The following is a 16,314-nucleotide window of genomic DNA, read 5'->3' as shown; positions in this document are numbered from 1 at the left end:
TTAAAAAAAAAAATTAAAAGAGTGTACCATAGCTGTTGGGTAATATAAGACCCTACATTGTTTTCCTGCTAAAAGTACCTCTAGAAAGAGTTTTTTTTTTTTAATTTGAGTGGGATTGTGTAATATATCAGAGAAAGTAGTTGAGTAGACATAAAGGAAAACACTCAGTAGTGAAAATCCATAAACCTTATAATAGTAGAGGTATCATTTCTCTATGGGTATCCTTTTATAATCACAAATTTCCAAGCCTTATTCACACATTTATTTTTCTTTGATATTTCTACTAGGATAAAGTTTCAGCAACTTGATTCAGTTTTTAAACCAAGTTCTAGAAATTACTTCTGAATGACCTTGGATAAATGGTCTGTAAATAGGCATAATAACCTACCTACTTCACAGAGCAATTGTCAAGTTAGATAAGACATATTTTAGCGCTCTCTCTCTCTCTCTTTCTGTATGCCAACTGTTATCTACCTTTTTCCAGAAAAGTAAAGGTGGCTTACATGAAATGCATCTAGGATTAAATAAATTTTTTAATTGTGAGCAAAGAAAACAGAATTAAAGGAATGATAATGGAAGAAATGATAATGGAAGGAAAGATAAGAAAGTGGGGTTAAAACATAAAAGAAATATGCCATAAGATCTTGTACATTAGCTAAAATGATGTAAAATATTCAGCTATTTCTAGTAGCCTAAATGTGCTTTGAAATCTGAAATGGACTACATAAACATAAGGCATTGTTATTAAGTTTAATAAATTATGTTGGGTGGTCCTCTCAGGTCTGCCATATTGATATTTGATGGGTATTTATGTTCCTGAAATCTTGTTCTGTAGTTCACCAAGATTTTTGGTTTTCTTTATTTGTTCTGGTTTATGATGCTCTTCAGGAACAGTATGAACTGGTCTACAATGCTGTGGTAGAATTATTTAAGAGACACCTGGATGCCACTGGAGATAAATACTCTGGGAGAGAGGTAAAGTTTAAATTGGATACTTTGTAATTTTTTTCCATTCTCAGGTTAGTTGTATGATTTATCTATTTACAGTCAACTAAATTAGAATATCAGGTGTGCATAGGGCTGCACTGAAAATCTCCAGTGGAGGAAAAATTAATTTGAGGTAAAAGAAACTTAGAAAATTAATCTTTTGGTTAACTTATTATTTACAGTTCTCAGCTAAAGTTAGAAAACAGTTTACTTACTCAGGGCAAACATATATTGTGATCCCATGTTTTAGACAGTTGTTGGCAAGTTAGAAGTATAAGTGACAAATATAAAATGAAGTCATGGCCACACTAGTCTTATTTTGTTTGTAGATTCCCATCAAAAATTTTAAGTTTGAAAAATTTGTTAAATAAAAATTCTCTACATTTGTGGTGTACAACATGATGTTTTAATACATGTACACATAGTGGAATGACTAACTTAAGCTAATTAACAGACCTATCATTTTTTTTTTGTGGTGAGAACCTTTAAAAATCTATGCTCTTAGCAATTTTTAAGTATACAACATATTGTAATTAACTATAAATCACCATCTTGTATTTATTCATCTTCTCTAACTGAAATTTCATATCCCTTGACCAGCATCCCTACAATACCTCCCTTTCCCCAGTCTCTGGTAATCAGCATTGTGCTGTCTACTTTTATGAGTTTGACTTTTTTAGATTCCACATGTGACATTATGCAGTATTTGTGTCTCCATTACAAATGACAGAATTTTCTTCTTTTTCAGGCAGAATAGTTTTCTATTGTGCACATGAGCATGTTTTCTTATTCATCCATTGATGAACATTTAGGATAAATTCATATCTTGGCTATTGTAAATAATGCTGCAAAAAAAAAAAAAAACCTAAGGAGTACAAACATCTATTCAGTATACTGATTTCAATTCCTTTAGATATACTCAGATCATATGGTAGTTCTATTTTTGGTAGTTCTATTTTTAACTTTTCGAGGAATATTCATATTGTTTTCTATAATAGATGTACTAGTTTTCATTCCCACCAACACTGTATAAGTGTTCCATTTTTTCCATATCCTTGCCAATACTTCTTCTCTCGTCTTTCCTCCTGCCCTGGGTGCTAGCAATTGAACCCATGGCCTTGTGCATACACCACTGAGCTATACCCCAGCTCTTGTCTTTCTGGTAATAGCATCCTAAGGAGCATGAGAGGATACCTCATTCTGGTTTTAATTTGCAAGTTGAACATTTTTTATATTCCTGTTCGCCATTTGAATGTTTTTTTGAGAATCACCTTTCCATGTTCTTTACAAATTTTTAAATCAGGTTGTTTTCTTGTTATTGAGTTTTATGAATTTCTTGTATATTTTAGATATTAACCCTTTATCAGATTTATGGTTTACAAATATTTCCTTCCATTTCATATAGGTTGTCCCTTTATTTTGTTGATCAGTTCCTTATATCATTAGATCCTGAGAATATTTTAAAATGTACAAAGGATTTCTTAGTTGAAGTTCTAAGATAAAACTATTACAATTTGGCCAAATACCAATTGACAACTGAAGCAAAAATATAATACTGTCTGATGTCGTTTGAAATATCTTAGGAGAAATGTTTAAGATGATTATATTATAGTAGCAGGAAAGGTAAAAGAGATAAGATTTCTATACTTGAACTGGTACAGTGATAACACCAGTAAACTGATTTTATATCTATATCTGTATATACAAGCATACTTACATATAACATTTCATATTATATAACATAAATAATACATGTAATATATGAAATACCTAGAGCCACCACTAAAAAATCTATATAAAGAGATACAGGCTGGGGGTATAGGTCTGTGATAACAAGGAAGACCCTGAATTCAATCACTAACAACACAGAAAGAAAGAAAGAGATACACACACTCTTAAAAACACTACAGGTAGGCATGTTGCGAGCCAACCATGGGCTGTGTGTGTGTGAACTATGAGCATGAGTACATGAGTGGACTGGACTGACACTGCCTCTCTAACTGGGATATGCACGTTATGTGTCCTTTTCGCTTGCTCAGCCTTTTAATCCCACATAGCACCAGAGTTGGGTGTGACCTTCCAAGATGTCAGTCAATCTGCTCACCACAAGACATCAGGAAGCTAGACTCAACCCCAAAACCTGACCCCTCCTCTTTGTGTCTTCCCCTCAATAGGAAGGGGCTTCAGAACATCCTCCTCCTCTTTTGTCTGCCTCCCTCGCCTCCCTTGTGGGAGCCGAAGCAGAGAGGCTTTGCTGAATAATCCCAAAGAAAAATGTACTTCCTGTATCTGTGTATTTAGTCAGCCCAAATTCACCTGGAGTGATCCTGATTGATTTAGACGTGTGTTGGTGGCACATGCCTGTAATCCCAGCAGCTTGGGAGGCTGAGGCAGGAGGATTGAGAGTTCAAAGCCAACCTCAGCAAAAGTGAGGTGCTAAGCAACTCAGTGAGATCCTGTCTCTAAATTTAAAAAATACAAAATATAGGGCTTTAGATGTAGCTCAGTGGTCAAGTGCCCCTGAGTTCAATCCCTAGTACCCAAACAAAACAAAAGAAAAAGAAAAAAACAACTACGGGTAAATTAAATAAAATTCTAAAAGATTCAGGAAAGGGAAAAATTCAAGAAAAAAAAAGAGAGAGAAATGAGAAACAGAAGACAAATAGAAAACCAAAATAAAATGTCAGAATTAAACCAAATCACATCAATAATTACATTAAATATAAATGGTCTAAATATACCAATTTATATTTGCTGCAGAGTGAATAAAAATATTATTATCTATGAGAAACTCACTTTGAATATAGAGGTTGACTGAAAGGGTTAGGAAAAGGATATATCATATAAACATAAGTCAAAGGAAAGCAGGAATAGCTATATTAATATCAGATAAAGTAGACCAAAGCCAAAAAAGTCATTATTGAGATGGGAAAAGACATTATATAATGATTTAAAAAAAAAAAGAGCAGTCCACAAAAAAAGATGTAGTAGACCTAAATTTTATGGACCAAACAACAGAGCTGCAACAAAAAAAGAAAAAGGAGGAATAGAGAAAGCACAAGGGGGGCTGGGGTTGTAGCTCAGTAGAGTGCTTGCCTTGCATGTGTGAGGCACTGGGTTCAATTCTCAGCACTGCATATAAACAAATAAATAAATAAAGGCCCATTAATGATATTTAGTAAAATATTTTAAAAAGAGAAAACACACAGATAATTAGAGATTTCAATAACCCCCCCTCCATAATTGATAGAACAATTAGACAGAAAATCATCAAGAATATAGAACTCACCATCAACTGATAGGATCAAATTAGTACTCATAGAATATTCCATTCAACAACACAAAAATTAACATTCTTTTAAAGTGCCCCTTGAACATAGACAATATCCTGAGTCATAAAACAAATATCAAAAATTTAAAAGAATTGGAATCACAGAGAATGTATCCTCTGATCACAGTGGAATCAAACTAGAAATCAGTAACAGGATGATACCAAGAGAACATCCAAACATTTGGAAACCAAACCACACCCTTTTAATAATCCTTTGGGCTAAAGAGGAAGTCTTTTTGTTTCGTTTCAAGAAAACAGTTTATTAAAGATGATGTTCAGCTGGGTTGTAGTACATGACTATAATGCCAACTACTTGTCTGAGGTTGGAAGATAAATCAAGTGCAGAGAGCCTAGACAACCTGTCAGGATCTCAAAAAATGTACAGGACTGGAGACATAGCTCACACAGAAAGCACTTACCTAGCATTGAGGTATAGGTGTAGAAATGCATCCCCAGCACCCTGAAAAGAAATAGCTGGGGACAAAACAGCACTTCTCCCTTGGCAGATGCCTCCTACCCTTAGACCTAGCACTGAGCAATCTTCCCATGCAAATCTCAGCAATGGCTAAACCTCTGGCAGGTCCCAGGTCCAAACATTCCTAGCCCCCTTTGGGGTAACGGGACTCAAGGGCACATGGGAACCCAGAGAACATCTAAAGTTTGCAAAAACCCTGAATTCCCTTTGTAGCTGAAGGGTTAGGACTGGAAATTCCCCAATTGGAACATTAATGCCAAAACAATTGACTGCTAGAAATTAGGCATATAGAAAATAGGCTAGAGTTAGGTATCACAGCAGGGTACCTAGTCATAATGCCTCTAGGGGAAACTAATTCCCTTTTCACTCCAGCCTGTCCTGTTTGGGTGGAGGGGAGCAGAGTAGGGTCCCTGTGAACAGGATTTTCTCTATCCTCTACTCCTGACCCTTTCATTCAACAAGCTGGTCTTATTTTCATCTGAAGAATTAGTTCAGGCCAGGCTGGGAATGGTAGCTCAAGCCTGTAATCTCCAGAAACTCAGGAGAGACTGACTCAAGGAGGACTGCAGCAATTGCAGGCCAGCCTGGACAACTTAGCCAGGCCATCTCTACAGGCCTGGGGATGTGGCTCAGGGGTTAACACCCCTGGGTTTAATCCTAGGAACCAAAGAAAAAAAGTGAGCCTACTATGGTGGCATAGAGTGTTATTTTTGTAGAGCTGGACAGTGGTGCAGAAGTCACGGACATCCAGAAGTATGGCTGTTGCAGCTTGCCTTTCTCTTTTCTCACAGAGATGTGGTATGGTATGTTGCAGGTCAAAGGCACACTCCCAGGATGCCTCCTCAAATAGTGATAAAGAGAAAGTCTTCAGGAAAAAAAACTGAGGGTGGGTACCAGAAATTGAACTCAGGGGCACTCAACCACTGAGCCACATCCCCAGCCTTTTTTTGTATTTTATTAGAGATAGGGTCTCACTGAGTTGCTCAGCACCTTGCTATTATTGCTGAGGCTGGTTTTGAACTTGCAATCCTCCTGCCTTAGCCTCCTGAGCTACTGGAATTACAGGAGTGAGCCACAGTGCCTGGCCAGAAATTTTTGAAAAAGACACTTTGAATTGGGCAAAAATGAAAATACAACATATCAAAATTTATAGGATAGAGCTCCAACAGTACTGAGGGAAATTTATGTTTTATTAAAAATTTTTTTTTTTTTTTCAGTACAGGGGATTGAACCTAGGGGCACTGTGCCACTGAGTTACATCTTAGCCTTTCTAATTCTTTTAGAGACAGGGTCTAGACACTTGCCTAGGCTGGCCTCAAATATGCAATCTTCATACCTCACCCTCCTGAGTCACTGGGATTTGTGCATATTAGAAACTAATAAAAGTTTCAATTTGGGCTGAGGTTGTGGCTTAGAAGTACAGTACTTGGGGCTGGGGTTGTGGCTCAGCAGTAGAGTGCTCGTCTTGCACATGCAGGACCCTGGGTTCGATCCTCAGTACCACATAAAAAATAAATGAGTGAAATAAAGGTATTGTGATTAAATATTTAAAAAAAAAAGAAGTACAGTACTTGTCTAGCATATATGGGGCACAGGGTTCGGTCTTCAGCACCACATAAAAATAAATAAAGGTATTTTGTCCATCTATAACTAAAAATATATTTTTTAAAAGTTTCAATTCAATAATCTAAGCTCTCATTTCAAGAATATAGAAAAAGATAAATAATAGTGGGCAGAAATCAATGAAATTGAAAACATAACAAAAAGAAAAATAATGGAGAAGATCAGTAAACCCCCCAAAATGGAGAAATAAGTGAATCTTTGAAAACATCAATAAAATTGATAAACCTCTAAGACTGACAAAGATAAAAAGGGAAATAATAACAATTACCAATACCAGAAGTGATATGGGACTATCAGTATAGATCCTGCAGATACTAAAAGGATAATAAAAGAATAGTATAACATCTGTACACACAGATACTTGAAAAGTTGGACAAAATGGCTTACTTCCTTGAAAAATACAATCTACCATAACTCACTCAGCATGACATAACTTGAATAATTCTTAATAATTAATTAAATTATAATTTAAAAACTCTCCAAGAAGAAATCTCCAGGTTCACAAGTTTCATCAGAGAATTCTACCAAATGTTTAAGGAAGAATTAACTTAATTTTATATATTTTGTACACCAGGAAATGGAAAAGGAGACATTTTCTAATTAATATTTTTATTGGGGTAAATACATCATTTCAGTTTTCCATTTTTAAACGTACAGTACAGTAGTATCAAATACATTTACAATTTGTGTGACCATCATCACTCTTTACTTCCAGAATTTTCTCATCATCCTAAACAGAAACTCTGTACACAATACCTGCCCATTCTCCCCTCCCACTAGCTCTTAGAAACCAATATTCTACATTCTTTTTTTGGAGTATGTGTGTCAGGAATTGAACCTTAGAGTGCTTTACCACTGAGCTACATCCCTGATCCTCCTTTTATTTTTTATTTTGAGACAGGGTCTCACTAAGTTTGTTGAGGCTGGCCTTGAATTTGTCATATTCCTGCCTCAGCTTCCTGAACCACAAGGATTTTAGGCCAAACCTAGCCAAAATTCTACTTTATATCTCTATGAATTCAACTACTGTAGGTATCTCAAAGGAATGAACTTTACCTTTATGTCTGGCTTACTTCACATGGCTAATGTCCTTAAGGTTATCCGCACATGTCAGAATTTCTTTTCTCATTAAGATTGAACAATATTACATTGTTTAACCACATTTTATTTATCCATTCATCCACTGATGGACAGCTGAGTTGCTTTCATATTTTGGCAGTTATGAGTAATTCTGCTATAAATGTGGGTATACAAATATCTCATGTCCTTGCTTTCAATTCTCAGAAGTGGAATTTTTGGATCATATGGTAATTTTATGTTTAGTTTTTTGGGGAACCACCATACTGTTCTTCACAGAAATTGTACCATTTACATTTCCTCTAGTAGTACACAAACTTTATGCTTTCTCTATATCCTTGCCAATACTTGGTATTTTTTAAATTGGTGCAATATAGTTATACATAAAAATATAATTCATTGTGATATGTTTATACATGCACATGACATAGTTTTGGTTAATTTCATTCTGCTGTTCCTTCCCTTTTCCATCCCTCCTTCCTCCCCTTTGCTCCCCCTTCCTCTATCCCACAGTTCTCCCTTTTATTTTCATGAGACCCCATTCACCTTTTAAAATTTTTCTTATTTTTCTCTAGCTTCCAAATTTATGAGAAAACATTTTACCCTTTATTTTCTGTTTCTGGCTTATTTCACTTACCATTATATTCTCCAGTTCCATCCATTTACTGGCAAATGACACAATTCTGTTCTTCTTTGTGGCTGAGTATAACTCCATTGTGTATATATACCACATTTTCTTTATCCAATTGTCTACTGAGGGACACCTAGGCTGTTCCCATAACTTGGCTGCTGTGAATTGTGCTGCTATAAACAAACATTGGTATGCACATATCACTATAGTATATAGTAGGTTTTTAAAAAATTTTTGGTTGTAGATAGACACAATATCTTTATTTATCTTTATGTGGTTCTGAGGATTGAACCCAGTACCTTACACATGCAAAGCAAGCACTCCACCACTGAGCTACAACCCCAGCCCCTGATTTTAGTTCTTTTGGATAAATACCAAAGAGGGGATAGCTGAGTCATATGGTGGGCCCATTCCTAGTCTTCTGAGAAATCTCTATTACTACTTTACAAAGTGGTTATATCAATACTTGGTATTTTCTGGGTTTTTTTTTCACCTTCTTTTGTATGATAGCCATCCTAATGGGAGTGAAGTAGTATCTTATTGTAGTTTTGACTTGCATTTTCCCAATGATTAGTGATATTAAGCATCTTTTGTATGCTTATTGTGCATCTGTATATCTTCTTGGTAATTCACATGAAATACACTGATTCTTTCCTTTTTAGTCCTGGGGGTTGAACCCAGGGTCTTATAGGCAAGCTACTCCACTACTAAACTGCATCCTCTGCTGTATGACTTCTTGGAAAAATATCTCTTCAAAAAAAATCCCTTCAAGTCTTTTACGCATTTTTGAATCGGGTTTTTATTTTGTTGTTGTTGACTTTTAGGAGTACTCTATTCTGGCTATTAACCCTGAATCATATATTTGATTTACAGATATTGTCTCCTATTCTGTGGGTTGCCTTTTTACTCTGTTGTGAGCCCCTCTTTCCAATCCGTTTTCCTTTTTTTTTTTTTTTTTTTTAAATGTGGTACTGGGGATTGAACCAAGTGGTGTTCTATCACGTAGCTACATCCTCAGCCCTTTTTATTTTTTGAGACAAGGTCTCACTAAAACGCTGGGGCTTGCCTTGACCTCGTGATCCTCCTGCCTCAAATCTCCCAAATTGCAGAGATTACAGGCATGCACCCTTGCACTCAGCTTGATTGTATCCTTTGATACATAAAAGTTTTAAATTTTGATGAAGTTAAATTTGTCTATTTTTCTTTCGTTGCTGTGCTTTTGGTGTCATATACAAGAAATCATGGTCAAATCCATTCTGTAAAAAAGATTCTAGTTTTAACATTTTAGCTCTTACAGAGATGTACATGCCATACATAATTGTCTTTGATAAATTTCATGTTAATTCTTGGATATGCTTTTGTATATTTTGAAGGTACCTCATTCTTTTGGATATCTAGTTTTCCTAGAACCATTTATACTTCATTGAACGATTTTGGCACCTTTGTTGAAAATCATTTGCCCACATAATTAAGGGTTTATTTCTAGGCTCTCTGTTCTATTACATTGGTTTATAGTCCATCCTACAATAATACCATACTGTTTTGGTATTTTTTTTTTAAAGAGTTGGAGTCCTGCCATGTTGCTCAGGTTGGCCTCTAATTCTTCTGCCTTAGGCATGTACCACTATGGCTGGCCCACAGTGTTTTAATTACTGTAGATTTGTAGCAAATTCTGAAATGAGGAAATATGAGTTCTTAAACCTTTCCACTGGGCTTTTGATAAACATTGCAATGACCCTATAGATTACTTTAGGTAATACTGTTACCTTAAGAATGTAAAGGCTTCTACTCTATGAACATGGAATATATATTTATATTTTGTTTAATTTCATTCAGTAATGCCTTCTAGTTTTCAGTGTACAAGTTTTTTTGCCTCCTTGGTTAAATTTATACCTAAGTATCTTATTTTATGTCATATATAGAATTATTTTCTTAATGTTCTTTTCATATGGTTCATTGCTAGTACATATAGAAATGCAACATTGATATTATATCCTGAAAATTTTACTGAATTTATTAGCTCTAGCAGGTTTAAAAAATTTTTTTATTTGTTCTAATTAGTTATATGTGACAGTGGAATGCATTTTGTTTGACACATCATGCATAAATGGAGCATAACTTTTCATTTGTCTGGTTGTACTGATGTAGAGTTACACAGGTCATGTAACCATGTATACACATAGGGTATTAATATCTGATTCCTGTCCCCATGATCCCTCCCTTCCCTAAATTCCCGCCTAGTCCAAAATACCTCTATTCTTCCCACCCACCCCTAGCAGGTTTTTGGTGTAATCCTCCTGACAGAAGATCATATCTGAAAATAAAGATAATTTTACTTCCTCTTTTCCAATTTGGATGCCTTTCATTTTTTTTCTTTTGTAATTGCTTAGGCTAGAACTTTAGAACTCTACAACTTCAATATATGTTGAATATAGGTTGCAAAACTGACATCCTTGTCTTGCTTCTGTTCTTAGGGCTTGTAAAGCTTTTGAGTCTTCCATCATTGAATATATTGTTAGCTGTGCATTTTTGTATATGATATTAATAGTGTTGAGAAAGTTTCCTTTTTTTTTTTTCTTGCATCACTGGAGATCAAACCCAGAGCTTCATACATTGTAGGCAAACACTCTCCCACTGAGCTACATCTCAAGTCCAGGAAGTTTTCTTATATTCCTGGTTTGATAAGTATTTTTATCTTAGACTTTTCTGCATCGATTGAGATGATCATGTGGGGTTTTTCTTATTATTGTGATGAATTATAGCAATTCTTCATGTTGAACTATCCTTGCTTTGAGAATAAATACCACTTGGTGATGGTGTATAATCCTTAAATTATGCAGCTGAGTTTATACCACTTGGTGATGGTGTATAATCCTTAAATTATGCAGTTGAGTTTGGTTTGCTAATATTTTGTTGAGGACTTTAACATCAATATTCATAAAGGATACTATTTTTTTTCCCATACTGGGGATTGTACTGAGCTTTCCCCAACCGTTTTAAATTTTCTTTTTTGAGACAGAATTTTGCTAAATTGCTGACACTGCCTCAACCTCCTGAGTTGATGGGATTACCGGGATATGCCTCTGTACCTAGCTTGTAATTTTCTTTTTCTTGGAGTATTCTCTTGTCTGGCTTTGGTAACAGGCAAATACTAAGTTGATAGAATGAGTTAGGACAGGTGCTTTTTAATTTTTTAATTTTTTGAAAGAATTTGTGGAGGTTTGGTGTTAAAGTTTGGTAGAAGCCTTTTGCTACTAGACTTTTCTTTGTTGGGAGGTTTTAGGTTGTAGGTCTATTCAGATTTTCAATTTTTCTTTAGTTTTGGAAAAAACTAGGAATAACCTAGATAAAAATGGCAAACCCATTTTTATCTAGGTTATTCAATGTGTTGATGTACAAGTGTTCATCACATTTTCTTATAATTCTTTTTATTACTGTAAAAGTGGTAGTAATGTCCACATTTTCATTTCTTTTAGTAATTTGAGTCTTTTTTTCCAAAGAGTAAATCTTGGTTTGATAATTTAGTTGATCTTTTCAAATAACAAACTTTTAGATTTGTTCTCTGTCTTTTCCTAGTCTTAATTTATCTCCCACTTTAATCTTCACTATTTCCTTCTTTCTGCTAGCTTTGGTTTGATTTAATTTTCTTTTTCTAGTTCCTTATAAAAGGCTATAGATTTGGGATCTTTCTGTTTTAATGTATTCAGTTACAGCTGTTAAGTTTTCCTTTTAGCACTGATTTCACTGTTTCTTATAACTTTAGTTGTCTTTTGTTCTCATTTGTCTCAGGTATTTTCTAATTTCTTTGAGATTTCTTGTTTAATCCATTAATTGTGTTAATATTGAATTTTCAGGTTTAAGAGTCCATGAATCACAGTAACAAATTTCTTAGTATTTGCCTGTTACCAAAGCCAGACAAGAGAATACTCCAAGAAAAAGAAAATTACAAGCTAGGTACAGAGGCATATCCCGGTAATTCCATCAACTCAGGAGGTTGAGGCAGTGTCAGCAATTTAGCAAAATTCTGTCTCAAAAAAGAAAATTTAAAACGGTTGGGGAAAGCTCAGCACAATCCCCAGTATGGGAAAAAAAATAGTATCCTTTATGAATATTGATGTTAAGGTCCTCAACAAGGAATTGACATGCCTTGTGTTATTTCTAGTTTTGTTTCATTTCATTGTGATTAAGAAAGTATGATTGCAGTCTTCTAAAAATGTGTTGAAACTTGTTTTGTGGTCTAGCATATGGCCTATCTAGGAGAATGTTCTCTGCACTTGAGAAGAATATGTATTCTTGCTGCTGTTGGGTGGAGTATTCTATATATGCTTGTTATGTCTCTTTAGCTTACAGTATTTTTCAAGTCCTCTATTTCCTTACCAATCTTCAATTTGGTCTTTCTATCCATTATTAAAAGTGAGTATGAAAGTCTCTATTAATAGTTTGCTAGGGCTGGTATAATAAGTATTACAAATAGGAGGCACTTAAAACAACAGAGATTTATTTTCTAATGGTTGTGGAGGCTAGAAGTCTGAAATCTAGGTGTTATCAGATCTAGGCTCTAACAGCTCTAGGGGAAGAGTCTTTCTTGCATTTTCCTTGTTTCTCTGTTTGTTGGCAATCTTTTGCATTCATTGTGTTTTAGATATCATACTCGAATCTTTGCCTGTATCAGACCTCATCTTAACTAATTACAATCTGTTTAGACCTTATTTCCAAATAAGATCATGTTCACAGATATCATGGGTTAGATTTCATCATACCTTTTGAGGTGACACAAACCCATAGCAAGTAGTATTTTTGTTTACATTTTCATATGTCTGAAATCAGCATATACTTTATTCTAATCAGTTATACATGACAGCAGAGTGCTTTTTGGTTCATTGTACACAAATGGAGCACAATTTTTGACTTCTCTGGTTGTACCCAAAGTAGAGTCACACCGTTTGTGCAATCATACATGTAACTAGGGTAATGATGTCTATCTCATTCCACCATCTTTCCTACCCCATGCCCTACCCCTCTTTGCCCCATCCAAAGTTTCTCTACTCATCCCATGCCCTACCCCCATTATGGATTAGCATCCACGTATCAGAGAAAACATTTGGCTTTTGTTTTTTTGGGATTAGTGTACTTCACTTAGCATGATATTCTCTAACTCCATCCATGAAATCAGCATATGCTTTCTAATCAATGGTACCTTAAGAGTCCATGAATCACAGTAACAAATTTCTTTTTCTTTTTTATTTATTTATTTCTTTTTCATTTTTATTGTTGGTTGCTCAAAACATTACATAGTTCTTGACATATCACATTTCACACTTTGATTCAAGTGGGTTATGAACTCCCATTTTTACCCCATATACAGATTGCAGCATCACATCAGTTACACATCCACTGTTTTACATATTGCTATACTAGTGTCTGTTGTATTCTGTTGCCTTTCCTATCCTCTACTATCCTCCCTCCCCTCCCCTCCCATCTTCTCTCTTTACCCCATCTTTTTCTTTTTTAAAAAATATTTATTTTTTAGTTGTAGTTGGACACAGTATCTTTATTTTATTTATTTTTTTAATGTGGTGCTGAGGATCGAACCCAGGGCCTTGCACGTGCTAGGCGAGCGCTCTACCGCTGAGTCACAATCCTAGCCCCAGTAACAAATTTCTTAATTTCTAACAAAATAAAGATTGAGAGTGGCTACATAGGTATGGGAATATGACTCTAGGTTGAGTATTCAGGGACAATTTCCTTATGTAGATGACATTTAAGCAGAGATCCAATTACTTAGAAAGAGGCAACCATGTAAAATCTGGAAAAAGAGTGTATAAATCAGAGGGAATACTAAGTGTAAAAGCATTGGACTGGAAACAAATTTGGCATGTGAAGAATGGCAAGCAGACCATTATACCTGGAGCAAATGAGAAGGAAGAGTAAACAAGATGAGATAGATGCAGGGACCTAATAAGCACCTATTAATTGATTGACATGCTAAAATTTCTGAAGTTAGAATGTTCTAAAGATTGAAGTTACCCCTAAGAACATTTTAAAACTCCTGTGTTGAAAAGATGATGCTATTAGTAAATTTATCCTTTATCTAGTACTTTTTAAAAAATTTATTTTATACCTTTATTTATTCATTTTTTTAAATGTGGTGCTGAGAATCAAACCCAGTATCTCATATGTTCTAGGCAAGCACTCTACCACTGAACCACAATCCCAGACCTATTCTGATACTTTTAATCTCAGTATATGAACAAGTTTTTGCTGGGTTCAATATTTCAGAAGCTCATCTAAATCTTTCATGAATTAGATTTTTATATTTCCTGAAAAATTACTTCTTGGTCCTCTGAATGTTAAAATATTTCATGAGGGCTGGGGATGTGGCTCAGGCGGTAGCGCGCTCGTCTGGCATGCTTGCGGCCCAGGTTCGATCCTCAGCACCACATACCAACAAAGATGTTGTGTCCACCGAGAACTAAAAAATAAATATAAAAATTCTCTCTCTCTCTCTCCCCTCTCTCTCTCTCTTTAAAAAAAAAATTAAAAAAAAATATTTCATGAACATGGCCTTACTAAAAAACCATCTCTGATTTATTTCTTTTGAAGATTCAAGCAGTATACTTCATTCCTGAACAAAATCTTACTCAACAAACAAATTCTTGTTCCCCTAATTTACCAGAATGGTGAGTACAATTTTACATACCCAAATGTTGACTAATTGGGAGAATATCATGCTTGTACTTCATTGTTACATTGGGAAAAGCCCTCTTTGAGGCATGGTATTGTCATTACTTTTTTTTTTCCAGCACCATAAAAGAAGAGAAAATGATGAAACAGCAGAGCAAACAAAGGACAAAGGAAGAAATTGCAGAAGCTTCTTCCTTCAACTTTAGGGCTTCTGAAATAAGTGCAAAAGATTTCACTTTGCACTTTGCTAAGTCAAGCCCTTCTTTTGACTTTTTGGAGTTAAATTATGATTGTAACAAAAATGCTGACACAACCACGAAATGGCAGACTAAGCCATTACCAATAGTTGGGGAACCCCTTCACAAGCATCAAAGTTTGGACTTCAGCTCCAGTTTGTTTGGGGCTTATTCTAATGCTAAGCCTGTAAATGCAGAAGGAAGGGGTTTTAATTCAAAGGGGCCAATAACACGGACCAAATCAACTCCCTTTGAATTCACACAGCAGAGAAAAAGCAAGGAGTTGAACATTCAGGAAACCTTTTCATATTTGGAAACTCAACCTCATGATTCTCATCTTGTCAAATTGCAGTCTCAAAGAGTGATGCACGTTTCTTCAGAAGAACTGAATTATTCACTGCCACATAACTCTAAGCACCAAATGTGTAATGCCTCTAATGAAAAGCAGCATGACTCCAGTGCATTTGGTGTCTGTTCTTATATGTCTTTGGTGGAAGATCCTTATTTTTCATCATTGCCTCCAAGTAGTTCTGACTCTAAAATGTCCCTTGATTTACCTGAAAAGCAAGATGTAACTGTTTTGCCTTCTTCTTCATTGCCAACATCCTCTTCAACCCTTTTTTCTTATTATAATTCATATGATTCTTTGGTATTGAATCCTCTGACCAATTCTTCTCCATCACTGAAACAAGAAGCAATCACAGTGGGTAAGTTACTTTTTAAAGTTTTTGTAGCCTGTTAGATTTCACTTTGCTCTACAGAATATTTGGTTTCTTCTCATCCTATCCCATCTCTTCCTCTGCTTCTTTTTCTTCTTCTCATCTTTAAAGAAATAAATTCCAGAGTATTTTAACAATGTGATAAGCTGAAAACAATATCAAATGTAGTATTCTATGAAACACGTAGTAGAGAAGGCACTCAGATCTAATAAAGGATCTGAGTCAACAAGAGAACTCCTGAAGGAGGCAGTCCTCATTCCTAGAAATTATCAAAGGCCCACAGTTAATATACATAAACAGCTTCCAAAGAACAGTGGAAAATATCTGATCAGCAGTATCACATGTCATCCGAAAGTTGTGTTGCACAATCATATTGCTCTAATGAGTTTAACATATTGTTAAAGCATTCAATTCTTTTCCTGCAGGAGTTGAAAGGGGAGGACCTGATTTCCTGCCCTTTTGTAATAACTTAATAGATGCAAATATCTACTTGGTATTTTGTGTAAAACTTTTATCTTAGGACACACCTTTACTTTCATATTTTATCTGTT

General features: G+C 35.1%; 1 protein-coding gene across 1 annotated transcript in view; it reads left to right on the top strand.

The window, feature by feature from the left end:
- Positions 1-16,314, top strand: part of Ptpn22 (protein tyrosine phosphatase non-receptor type 22) — a 53,163-nt gene that overhangs the window by 17,820 nt on the left and 19,029 nt on the right. Inside the window, exons 11-13 of the mRNA XM_005337640.5 lie at positions 889-975; positions 14,728-14,804; positions 14,928-15,751. Of these exons, the coding sequence (XP_005337697.2) occupies positions 889-975; positions 14,728-14,804; positions 14,928-15,751 (988 nt within the window). The remainder of the gene's footprint in view (positions 1-888; positions 976-14,727; positions 14,805-14,927; positions 15,752-16,314) is intronic.

Source organism: Ictidomys tridecemlineatus, chromosome 11 (assembly GCF_052094955.1).
Source record: "Ictidomys tridecemlineatus isolate mIctTri1 chromosome 11, mIctTri1.hap1, whole genome shotgun sequence".
In the NCBI taxonomy this organism is placed as follows: domain Eukaryota; kingdom Metazoa; phylum Chordata; class Mammalia; order Rodentia; family Sciuridae; genus Ictidomys; species Ictidomys tridecemlineatus.
Note: the sequence above shows the minus strand (reverse complement) of the source record. Positions and strands in the feature narration are given on the sequence as shown.